General features: G+C 37.4%; 1 protein-coding gene across 4 annotated transcripts; it reads left to right on the forward strand.

Moving 5' to 3' along the window:
- Window positions 1–2,182: 2,182 nt before the first annotated feature.
- slc13a5b (solute carrier family 13 member 5b) lies at window positions 2,183–12,437 on the forward strand. 4 transcript variants are annotated; one of them, XM_017490216.3, is made up of 13 exons: window positions 2,184–2,644; window positions 2,904–3,063; window positions 5,564–5,692; window positions 5,838–5,974; window positions 6,096–6,307; window positions 6,455–6,632; window positions 6,764–6,886; window positions 6,969–7,181; window positions 7,303–7,409; window positions 7,519–7,610; window positions 8,021–8,182; window positions 9,731–9,868; window positions 10,080–12,437. In XM_017490216.3, exons 1-13 carry the CDS (start codon window positions 2,568–2,570, stop codon window positions 10,203–10,205), a joined length of 1,854 nt encoding a protein of 617 aa, XP_017345705.1. In that variant the 5' UTR covers window positions 2,184–2,567; the 3' UTR covers window positions 10,206–12,437. The 4 variants fall into 4 exon arrangements, with proteins under 4 accessions (XP_017345708.1, XP_017345705.1, XP_017345707.1 ...); XM_017490218.3 differs by having other exon boundaries at window positions 2,944–3,063; XM_017490217.3 differs by having other exon boundaries at window positions 2,185–2,644; window positions 6,458–6,632.
- Window positions 12,438–13,053: the final 616 nt, after the last annotated feature.

The raw sequence follows: 13,053 nt of genomic DNA on the forward strand, positions 1-13,053 counted from the left end.
TTTCTGTATTTTGGTTGTAGAACCTACATTCAAAGTAATGTTGCTGGAAAATGCAGTTTTGCACTCCTACATTAATAGAACATTTAAATTTGCAGTTAGTTAAAACTAAGAATGACTGACATTTTAAACTATAAAGCTGAATTAAAGCACGACATTGCTGAGGAATACAGGCTTTTCCTTCAGATTAATTGTAATATTCAGAACACATGAAACAGCACTCATTGCCTGTCTTATTATGTACTAAAAACCTGAATATGCTAAAGAAACATTTTATCTTCTTTTTCAGGAATGTTTCATATCTTATAAAAACCCCAATTACTTATCTTTGTTATTAATAATTAGCACTTTAACAGCCCCAGAAATATCCTATAACATAAACTCAGCAAAAAAAGAAACGTCCCTTCTTTCATGCTTGTTCAGTTTACCATAAACTCCTTAAGACACTGACAGTTTACAGGAGGTAGGCAATTAAGGTCACAGTTACAATAACTTAGGACACTAAAGAGACCTTTCTACTGACTCTGAAAAACACCAGAAGAAAGATGCCTAGGGTGCCTGCTCACCTGCGTGAACATACTATAGGCCCGCTGCAGGGAGGCATGAGGACTGCAGATGTGTTCAACACAATGAACTGCAATATCTGTAATGTAAGACGCCTAAGACAGTGCTACTGGGAGACAGGAAGGACAGCTGATCGTCCTTGCAGTGGAAAATTACATGTCACCGTGTGTCCCCCTAGACGTGATCAAGAACTTGCAAATGCCTTGGTGGAAGAGTGGAGTAACATCTCACAGCAAGAACTGACAAATCTGGTGCAGTTTATGAGGATGAGACGCACTGTAGTACTTAAAGCAGCTGGTGGCCACCAGATAATGACTGTTACTTTTAATATTGACCCCACCTTCGTTCAGGGACTCATTATTCCATTTCTGTTCATCAAATGTCTAGGAAACTTGTTCAGTTTATGTCTCAGTTGTTGAACCTTTTTATGTTAATACAAATATTTACAAATGTTAAGAAATTTGCTGGAAATAAAAGCAGCCTTATTCACATCTATCACTGTCCTTGTTCCCATCTTTGTTTCATATCATACACTGGCTCAGGCCCTGCTCCTGACTCTGGCTCCATGACTAGTCTGACCCCTTCTGCCTTCACGGTCTCAGATGTTCTCATCCTTTACATGACAGTGCCACCTCTTGTTTATAAATAGACAGTAACACTGTCTTTGTCAGACGGTAGTCCAGTAGGTTCCTCTACTGTCTGCTGCCCTGAGTATGAATTTGCCTACGATTACCTTGTCTTACTTTGTGATCACCTGACCCCTAAATAATGAATAATGACCATGATTCTCGAATCTCATCTTTGCAGCTAACTGTAGGCCTATAACACAAGCAGCAGTCCGTAGACCTATCAGCAGGATTGTGATGGTATTCTTAATCCCTGATCTAGTGAACTGGCATGAGTCTGTTTTTGTAAGTGGCTCTGGATAAAGGTGTCTGACAAATCCCATAAATGTAAATGCAGAGTAATAGAGTAAACAGGTTTTTCAGGTGTAGAAAAACAATAATAATATTGTGAGAAGAAAACTTCTGAAAAGATCTGAAGGAAGCAACAGAAGTGCAGTCACTGTGAGATTGGAGTAGGGCACTGCCTAGTTTGGGGGCCATTTTCTAAAGGGCCTGCCACCCATTTGTTATAGTCTGTTGTGGGGCTGACCAGAGAGCTGGAGAAGGATTGTAAGGATGAAAAAACTCAGATAGATATGTAGGAGAACGGTACGGAACCTGCGTGAAGTTGCCCCCTCCAACGCAAAACGTCGGCAAAATAGTCTCAATCGTTTGTGCTGGTTTGTGCCGTAAAAATGTTCGTTTGTGCTGTTTCGGTTCTGGAGATATTAAAAGAATATTTATAGGTCATTCTGGGGTCACTCAGCTCACCCACACGCTCCAAATTCACTCCAAATAGTCTCAATCGTTTGTGCACCGTTTGTGCCACTAAAAGTTTCATTTGTGCTGGTTTCGTTTTTAAAATATTAGACATTGAATTCAGGTAGTTTACCGCCATAACGTTTCTCCCTGGATGATTTTTCCCACCCGTACAACGTAAAGTCCCGCCTTCTACGCTACGATTGGCTGCTCACAAAAGATTGCGCAATAGAAATCGAATGTCGAACGTAACTGTTGCACGGTATAGTTTACATCACAGACGTCATGACTTTGATAACCATGGTAACGAGACGCTTCGTCCCTATACAGTTTAAAATAACCTGCGTGTAGTTCCACCAAAATGTTATGTCGGAAAACTTGGTTTTGATAGAATAGCGTTGAGTGTTTTGTGTTTGCGTTAACAAATTGAATGCTGTAAACGGAAATTTTTACGGCATAAACCAGTACAAACGGAGAACAAACGAGTGAGACTGTTCTGCCGACGTTTTGCGTTGGGTGCGGGGGGGGGGGGGGGGGGCAACTTCACGTAGGTCAGTCACTACAATGCAAGTAACAGCCCAAAGCAATGTCGCTTTTATTCCACAAGGATGTGCTGTAATGTAACTCAAGTTATTATTCGGCATGGATCCTGAAAGATGTTCATCAAAACAAAGAGTGAGGCTACATCCAAAACTGCATACTACTCTACTGAAAAGCATGTAAGTGTACTGTAGTAGACTTAGTGTAGTTTACAATGGCGCCAGCAGCTCCTGTTTAACAGATAGGATACAGAATACAATTACAGTCAGAATAATCTGCAGGTGTAAATTTGAATCAGAATTTTTTTTAGGCATATTGCAAGGTTTAAAGTTGTCATATGTTGGGGGAGTGTTCACTGCGTCAGTGAGTGCGTATTCATTCATTGCCATCTCTCTCTCTCTCTCTCTCTCTCTCTCTCTCTCTCTCTCTCTCTCTAAGTTTAAAAAGTCTAAAAGTGTGTGCTACTTCTTCACCTCAGATCTCTCTTCATTTGGAGATGTCACCCATACTGAAATCCATCTGGACCTTAAAGAATGGCATAATTATTTTCTTTACGCCTCTAATACTGCTTCCACTTCCACTATATGTGGGAACAACGGTACGTTAAATCCACCTTTTGGTAGATGCAACGATGTTGATGAAATTTATTTACGTTTGTTTATATTAGGCGTCTGGCAATGTTGTGTGTCATCCTTTTGGGTATCAAGACCATTCAGAAGGGCATAACTGCAGCTTCTGAACTTTTTATTTGCTGAACGTAGTTCAGCATTATTTCAGTTGTGTGTTGAGGTAATGAGGTCACATGTCTCTTAATTATTATTATTATTATTATTATTATTAGTAGTAGTAGTAGTAGTAGTAGTAGTAGTATTTAATTCCAGATCGAAGACTGCTTATCAGAATGCAAAAACATAGTTGATTTTCCCTTCTAATATTTCTTCAAGTGGATCAAGCTACAGACTACTCATTCTTATTTCTAAATCTTTCATTCTTTTATACATACATGTTTCTCTTCTGATGTTTAAAATGTATAAAAAGTAATACTTTTAAACTCTTGATGAAAGCTACCCCAAACTCGCTGCTGTTATATACTGTTTATGTAGTAAAAACTATGAACCAAAGATTGTTGTATCATTGTATAAATGCCCGTATCACACTGTACTCTACTGCATTTAATATCTATACTACAATCCTAGAAACAAGAACCCCATCAATGGTTGTTGAACGGTTCTTTGTGATTGTTAAGAGTTCTTAGCTTTCTAAAAGGACCCGACTTGTAACCAGTACTACTTTAAACATCTGCTTAAACCTATTTATATGGATCAGGCACCTCTGCCGTTTTTTCTCCTTTAATAAAAATAAAAATAAATAAAGTAATAATTATACAAAATAATTTGAATAAATGATCATTCTTTATGGTCACTTCCATTAAAAAAAATGTGATGACTAACTGGTGATTATAATAAAGGTTTACTTGAGTTATCATAGATATGGCAACAACAAAAAGCAGCTGAATTTGTTGTCATTTTTTAAGCAAAAATGATGAGGAATAACAAGATGCAAAAAATAAAAAATAAAGCAAGGGAGGCACCATTTCCATTTATGAAACTTGTTGGCCCACTGCAAACAAAATTCAAACCTGTGCATTATGTGTGTTTCTCGATTTTCAAACCAGGAATTCTCAAACCTTTTGCACCTAGGGAACCTTTTAACTGAAAAATATATTTAATTGGACTCTCTTCAGCACATATTTAATTTGTGAACATAATATGAATATTAAACTATTCAAATATTTTTTTTTAATTATTTTTTACATTCTGTTTTAATTTCTGAACTTTCTGCAGACAGAACATATTAGGTCCAAGTTATTATTACGTACTTATTTGGTTACTGAGGTTTGGATTAAACCCATTCATTTCAAGTGTCTAGTCAAACATGCTAATAACAATTATAACTCAGTAATAAATATAATAATGTGCAGTTATGTATGCTTGTGTGGATTAAAATTTTCACTACTGAAAAAACAAAAAACAAAAAAACCTACAGAGGTACTGGAGGTCCTGAGACCCCTATTTGAGAACAAGTTTCTGAAGGACACTGAACTGCCTGAGATGACCAGAGGAAATTGTAACATAGGGAGGAGACTGTTACATGATCTTAGTTACATAGCTATGTTGTGGAGTATTTTATATAATCAGGCAAGTTAAGAAAGATTTTTTTTTCATTAATATCAGTATTTGTGTTGTTATATTCATGTTATGTTGTTTAGAGGTCATAATGTATGTTTGTACAACCCTATGTTCTGAGGAGAACGTTTGCTGAGAGCTTGAATGCATTTTGTGAAGCTTAATATATAGGAAATATGCAGTTGACTCTGAACTACAAACTGAAATGTTATTGTTGTAATCCCTCATTGTAACATGTAATATATAGTCTGTTAGCCCTATATCATGGCATATCTTGACATTCTACACTACTGCATTACACAAAGAGCTTGGAGCACTGTTGTATATATGTTCTAGGACCTTTTCAATTTGTCACCACTTGCTGGATCATTTCTTCCTTGGTGTTCCAGTACCTCATGTTTTTCAAATTAAGCACTGCTTGGAACCATTTCAGATAGCTAAAGTGTCAGTTATAAGTTTCTGTCTTTAATTTATTAATTAATTTTCACATGGTTCATTTAAATGTGAGTCATTTACATGTGATTCATTTTCATGAGATTCATATTGAAGTGATACATTTTCATGTGATTCATTTACGTATGATTCAATTACATGTGATTCATTTTCATGAGATTCATTTTCATGTGATTCATATTCAAGTGATACATTTTCATGTAATTAATTTACGTGTGATTCATTTACATGTGATTCATTTACTAATTTGCTTCTCTTTAAATCCAGTTTTAGACTGTGATATTACAAAGGTCTTTCCTTTATTACTTAGTTATAAGTTTCTACATAGAACTTTAAGGGACAAGCAAATATCTCTCAGGGGTTCCAGGTGTAATGTTTTTAAAATCTTGAACTTTTCTTTCCAGAGTTGCTTATTTGAGATCATTTGAGTGTGTGGTCTGATGACTGTGTGTATTCCAGGAGGCCAGCTGTGCTTACGTGATCTCACTGATGGCAGTGTACTGGTGTACAGAAGCTCTCCCTCTGGCTGTGACTTCTCTGCTGCCTGCTCTCCTCTTTCCTCTGTTCGGCATCATGAAGTCAAAACAGGTGTCTCTGTATTTAGGCTCCGATCTGAATCTCTAATCTGAACTTTCTGCACATCACTCGTTTATTGTACCACATTTGATCTGGTGCTTCTTTTCCATGAATTATGGGTGTTAAATGAACTGTTTATTCTCCTGTCATTCTCCAGGTGTGCATTCAATATCTGAAGGACACTAATATGTTATTTGTGAGTGGCCTAATGGTGGCAGTAGCTGTCGAGCACTGGAACCTACACAAGCGCATTGCTCTTCGAGTGCTGCTCTTCGTAGGAGTGCGTCCAGCACTGTAGGTGACCACTAATTAAAGTAGAACAATCGTAGTGTCTCTTCCCCATAGAGTTCTTAAGAAGTTGCCAACTTTTATTTGAAGTTTCTTTCTTTCTCGTTGTTCCTGTGTTTGGACACAGGCTAATGCTAGGGTTCATGGGTGTTACAGCTTTCCTCTCCATGTGGATCAGTAACACCGCAACCACAGCGATGATGGTTCCCATAGTGCAGGCAGTCCTGGAGCAACTGAACAACCAGGAAATCGAAACAATCCCGCTCAACTCCAGCGTGGAGCCCAACCAGGCTTCAGACACACAAAACAATGAGTCTGCTAAACAAAAAGACGGGCAAGGTCAGATATGTGGCCATTGTTATGTATTTTATACAAGATAGGGATAATTCATTTCACCATTTTCAGCCCTACCTAATAGAATGGCTTTCAAATGTGTTGTATTTTAATAAGTGAGATCTTTGTTTGCTATGATTATTTTCTGCTCAGCAGTGGTATTAAGTGGTCTGAACATGTCAACTGAAGCAACCAGGCATCAAGAAGCAGCAGAGAGAAAACAGATATGTAAAGGCATGACGTTGTGTGTGTGCTATGCTGCCAGCATTGGGGGAACGGCCACACTCACAGGCACAGGCCCTAACCTGGTACTCAAGGGACAAATGAACCAGTGGGTGTCACACCTAAGTACCGATGATAACCTTGAATTCTAAAGAATTTCTTTTCCTTCTCACTCTACAAGTCTGTTAACTTATTTATACTATTATCACATTAAGTGATTGTCTTTCCCTTTTCCCTTAGACTGTTTCCGCAGAATGGGGATGTCATCAATTTTGCATCCTGGTTTGGCTTTGCATTTCCAAACATGATCATAATGCTAGCTTTATCCTGGCTGTGGCTGCAGTTTCTTTTTATGGGGTTCAAGTAAGTGTTGTGAATGCTAACCCTTGTTTATCCAGTACAACGGAGTCCAACAGTCTGTTTCTTCTTGCCCTCCTTCCACCAGCTTCAGGAAGACATGGGGCTGCAAGGCAGTGAAGACAGAGAAAGAGATTGCGGCGTATAATGTGATCCGAGAGCAGCACCGGCTGCTGGGACCCATGACATTTGGAGAGTTTAGTGTGTTGGCTCTCTTCATTCTACTTGTGGTCCTGTGGTTCACCCGGGATCCCGGATTTGTGGCCGGCTGGGCCACACACACATTCAACTCAGAGGCGGAGTATGGGCTTTCATTTACTTTGTTGCATTTTCACTAAATAATAACTGTGGCTTATGGATATGGTTTGGATTAAATATGGTACTGAATACAGAATAATTTCCCATTGTTACTAAAACATCAGGTATGTGACAGATGCCACGGTGGCAGTTTTCATCGCTGTGCTTCTTTTCATTCTGCCATCAACACCACCAATGTTCTGTTGCTGGCCAACAGCTAGTCCTGGTCCAGGTGGGACACACCTTACTACCACAAAAATGATGAGTTATGAAGTGAAGTGCATGTCACTGACTCATAGTATTGGCTTTCTTTGTCTCTGGGTATCCCCATATTTCTCCAGCTTTGCTTACATGGGAGGTAGCTCAGAGGAAAATGCCCTGGAACATAGTCCTGCTCCTTGGGGGAGGATTTGCACTGGCCAAAGGGAGTGAGGTAATATTTAACCATATACCATTTTCTCCTCCTACCTAATGTGTACCTTTGATTACTGCTTTCTAATGAAGGACTTTTCAGTTAAGAGCTTTTCGGTGTGTTCCTCTGGAAGAAGCCGTAAAGGTTGTATGTAAATTAAAAATTGGTTTTCCTTTTTTATAAAGATTTCCAAATAGAACCTGTTTAGCTAGAACTGTTAAACATTCCTCAAGAGGAACCCTTGAGGAACCCTTGAGGAACCCTTTTTCACAAAGTATAGATTGAATAGATATGTTTTATTTGTTCAAATATGAATGGATTATGTCACAGGCAAAAATTCGGAATAACTTGCTTTCATACTGTAAGATGCCATCATCTTAATCTATAAATAAATTCCTCTTATTTTTGAACTGTTGTCGTTGTTGCTCAAGGAATCAGGTCTTTCCCGGTGGATGGGAAATCATTTAACACCTCTGCATAGTATTCCTCCTTGGGCCATAGCCATTGTCCTCTGTCTCCTGATATCCACTTTCACTGAGTGCACCAGCAATGTGGCCACAGCTACCCTCTTCCTCCCTGTCCTGGCCTCTATGGTAAGGACAACATTAAAAAAAGCAGTTTATTGTAGTAGTAGTAGTAGTAGTAGTAGTAGTAGTAGTAGCAGTAGTAGTAGTAGTAGTAGATCAATGTGAGTGTACACTGTATGTGGGTGATTGCCAGTGAAAACAAGCATTGAAGCACGACCCTGACCCAGATCCACAACACCCGATTGTCCGTTCATTTTTCACGGAATTATTTCAGTCCCTTTTAGAGGCCCCTTCATCAGACAGCCAAGTTCTCAAGTAGCCCAATTCAGCTGCCTATCTGTGCTCACAGGCAACCGAATTGTCCTTCTGCCCTCCCCAAACTGCACTACTCTGCTGTTCTTTAGTTAACTTACAAAGCTCTGCAGTGAGACTTGGCTGCAAATGAACCAGGCAGGAGTGACATTCAGGCAGCAGTGACATTCATAAATGAACAGAGAGACAGAGAGCAGTAAAAAGAGGTAGAAAATGAGAGTTAATGAGGAACAAGAGCATTTACATATACTATTTCTGTATCCATATTGATTTCTTACTGATTTTGATCTGAAATAAATTATACTTGTTTATGCAAATGAGGCTTCATGTAATTAAATACACAGTAAATTTGCATACTTACTAAGAGCACAAATCAAATCTTTATTTTATTAATGTTCATTTCACTATGAAGATGCTATCATGGGAAAGGCATTTACAGATATGTATGTTGGAACATACTATCCTTATTTATTTGTTGTTTATTCAAGGAAATACCTTGCATAGTATTTTTTATAATTAGGGACTGGAATAAACATGAAACATTTCATGAATGTGGGTAATCTAGAAAGAGAGATTTTTTGGTTCTGAAAATAGAAAAAAATCATAAAAAACTGCGATAAAACACAATTTGTAAAGGAAATTAATATGTATATCATAATGAGACATGAATTAAAAATATATATCAGGGAATAAGCTTTTCAGGGATATATGAAACGGTGGAGCTTAAAGCGTTCTTCAAAAAAGTATCACATGCGGTGGATGCGAGGGAACAAAAACTCTGAAATAGTGAAATAGACATTTTTCTCTTCAATTTTGATGTTTTTATTACTACAGTTTAAGAGAAGACTTTCTAAATCCACCAAAAATGACTGACATGATTAAAATTGTTGTTCCTACCTGTAGTGTCTTGCCTTAATTATGGCCATTCCTGTTTAAGCATGTTTAAGCACATCTTTATACCTATGACAATCATGCAAACACACACCTCGAAAACCTTGAGCTCCATTCTTTTACACCCAAAAAAGATCTAAGCCATGTCTCAAAAGCTTAAATTACTATGTGCCAGCTGCTATGTTATGGTTTGCTCCCCAGTTGTGCAATAGTTCTGAGGACCGGCTGCTTTCTTACAGACATGAGTCAGTTTTGGATGTAACATCCAGAAGGATCCCAGCTTAATTACACCCACTAAATAACAGCTCACGGCAAAGAAAACCATCATTTAAATTACAGATCTGAATTAGAGAATTATAGTAGAGCTTTAACCGAATGTCATGTATATAATGATTCATTTTTGCATTTTAGTCACACTCCATTGGAATGAACCCCTTGTATGTCATGGTGCCCTGCACACTCAGTGCCTCTTTTGCCTTCATGTTACCCGTGGCAACACCCCCCAATGCTATTGTATTCTCCTATGGCTACCTCAAGGTGTCAGACATGGTGAGTTGTTTCTCTTAGATAATAATTATGCTCTTGAAAGCTGTAAATACTCTGATTGGTTAGTAATTTGTGCACTTTTGAGTTTTGAGTACTATTAACAACCTTACCCTTGACCATACATTTATTCTTAGGTCACATATGCTCTACTATCATTTTTGTTGAGTTTGTTCTTGTTATGATCTAATCATTTGGTGGTTTTCATCTATTCAAGGCAAGGGCCGGCATAATGATGAACATTATAGGAATCTTCTGCATCACAGTGGCCATCAACACCTGGGGAAAGGCAATGTTCCATTTGGACACTTTCCCTACATGGGCCAACAGCACAGGCTTGTGAAAACCATGACAGACACAAGTGAATAGTGAAATACAATTACATAAATGGTGCAACATAACAGAGCCCAAATGTGAGTTTTTTTATACTCCATCTGTGATGGGCTAGCCATGCGGTGTTGTTGTTTTTTTTACAGCTCCTATTATTAACACAAATTACCCGATTCACTAAGTAGCATTTACGCATGCTTTCATCTTCTTGGGATTGTACAGTGCTGATTGAAAGTTTGTGGATATACTGTAGAATTTTCTACATAGCTGCATACATATGATCTAGATCATTAGATTTTCACAAAAGTCCTAAAAATAGATCAAGAGAACCCAATTAAACAGTTGAGACAAAAATATTATACTTGCTCTTTTATTTATTGAGGAAACAATCCAATATTACAAATCTGTGAGTGGCAAAAGTATGTGAACCTTTGCTTTCAGTATCGGGTATGACCCCTTGTGTAGCAATATCTGCAACTAAACATTTCCGGTAACTGCCGATCAGTCCTGTGCATCGGCTTGGAGGAATTTTAGCCTATTTCCCAGTACAGAACAGCTTCAACTCTGGGATATTGGTGTGTTTCCTCACATGAACTGCTTGCTTCAGGTCCTTCAACAACATTTCTATTGGAGCAAGGTTAGGACTTTGACTTGGCCATTCCAAAAAATTAACTTTATTCTTCTTTAATCATTCTTTGGTAGAATGACTTGTGTGCTTAGGATCGTTGTCTTACTGCATGAACCACTTTCTCTTGACATTTTCCTTTAGAATTCAAAGATGTAATTCAGCATTCATTGTTCCATCAATGTTGGCAAGCTGTACTGTTCCAGATGCAGCAAAACAGGCCCAAACCATGATACTTCCACCACCATGTTTCACAGATGGGATAAGGTTCTTATGCTGAAATGCAGTATTTTCCTTTCTCCAAACATAACGCTTCTCATTTAAACCAAAAGTTCTATTTTGGTCTCATCCAGCCACAAAACATTTTTCCATTAGCCTTCTGGCTTGTCCATGTGATCTTTAGCAAACTGTAGATGGGCAGCAATGTTCTTTTTGGAGAGCAGTCACATTATTGTTGTTCAGTGTTCACCTGATGGTGAACTCATGAATATTAATATTAGCCAACGTGAGCAAGGTCTTCAGTTGCTTAGAATTTACCATGGGTTCCTTTGTGACCTCATAAACTATTACACATCTTGCTCTTGGAGTCATTGTTGTTGGTCGACCTCTCCTGCGGAGGATAAAAGTGGTCTTGAATTTCTTCGACTTGTCTGTCTGATTGTTTATTTGGTGGAGTCCAAACTCTTTAGAGATGGTTTTGTAACCTTTTCTAACTTGATGAGCATCAAAAAATCTTTCCTCACAAATCTCCTTTGTTTATTCCATGATACAGTTCCACAAACAGGTGTTGTGAAGATCAAAATTTGATAGATCCCTGTTCTTTAAATAAAACAGGGAGCTCACACACACCTGATTGTCATCCCACTGACTGAAAACACCTGGTCTAATTTTACCTTCAAATTAACTGCTAATCTTCGAGGTTCACATATTTTTGGCAGTCACAAATATGTAATATTGGATAATGTTCCTTAATAAATAAAAACTCAGTATAATATTTTTCTCTTATTTGTTTAATTGTGTCCTCTTTGCCTACTTTTAGAACTTGTGTGAAAATCTGATGATGTTTTAGGTCTTATTAATACAGAAACTTTTAAGCACAAAATTCTAAACTTTCAAGCACCACTGTATATTTCAGAAACCAAAGTCCAAGTCATTGATGCCATGGTTTCATTAGTGTTTCTTTAAATATAATGGATTTAGAAAGAAAACAGTCATTAAATCTCAGTCTATGTGTCACCAGGGAAGTGCAATTATCAGTCTTGTGTTGAGGATTGTTTTTTAAGATTAAGCTTCAGTTGCCAGCATTCTAAAAACCTGCTTTATTAATACACAAAAGTGGAGCTTATATTTAGTAATATTCAGTTCATAATATGTTATTGTTCACACTGTTAAGTTTAGTACTATAAGTTTATATTGGTTGCAATGTAGTTAGAAATCCCAATGAGGACACTTTTTCTTTTCTTGTCAATTTGAATGAACCCAGTGCTCATCATTGCCATCAACATATTTTCCTAAGCAATTTAACAATTATAGACATGGCATTCCATCAGTATACATGTTTGTTATCTGCTGTATGAAATGTTATACTGTTTTATAACTGTACAAATAAAATCTGTAGGGTATTTATTTTGTATAATAGACCCTTCCAAGGTCTCAGCTTAGGGAGAATGTGACCTGTGTCAAGAGGGTCAATATGTTTGTAAAAACAACTTTATAAGTTTATCCCTGATTGAAATGATATTTTGTGTCTTGTAGGTTTTTATACAGTTTACTGATGATGTTTTAGGTCATATTAATGCAGAAAATGCTAAACTTTTAAGCACAAAATTTGAAACTTTCAAGCACCACTGTCTATTTCAGAAATCAAAGTCCAAGTCATTGATGCCAGGGTTTCATTAGTGTTTCTTTAAATATAATGCATTTAGAAAGAAAACAGTCATTAAGTCTCAGTCTAAGTGTCACCAGTGAAGTGCAATTATGAGTCTTGTGTTGAGGATTGTTTTTTAAGACTAAGCTTCACTTGCCAGCATTCTAAACACCTCCTGCTGTGCTAGTGTTGTACAATTTCTTCTGATAGACTCTTTTAGTTTAATATTAATAGTCATATTTATTAATACACAAAAGTGGAGCTTATATTTAGTAATATTCAGTTCATAATGTGTTATATTTCACACTATTGAGGAAGATTTAGTACTATAAGTTTATATTGGTTGCAATGTAGTTAGAAATCCCAATG

Source organism: Ictalurus punctatus, chromosome 17 (assembly GCF_001660625.3).
Source record: "Ictalurus punctatus breed USDA103 chromosome 17, Coco_2.0, whole genome shotgun sequence".
Classification (NCBI taxonomy): domain Eukaryota; kingdom Metazoa; phylum Chordata; class Actinopteri; order Siluriformes; family Ictaluridae; genus Ictalurus; species Ictalurus punctatus.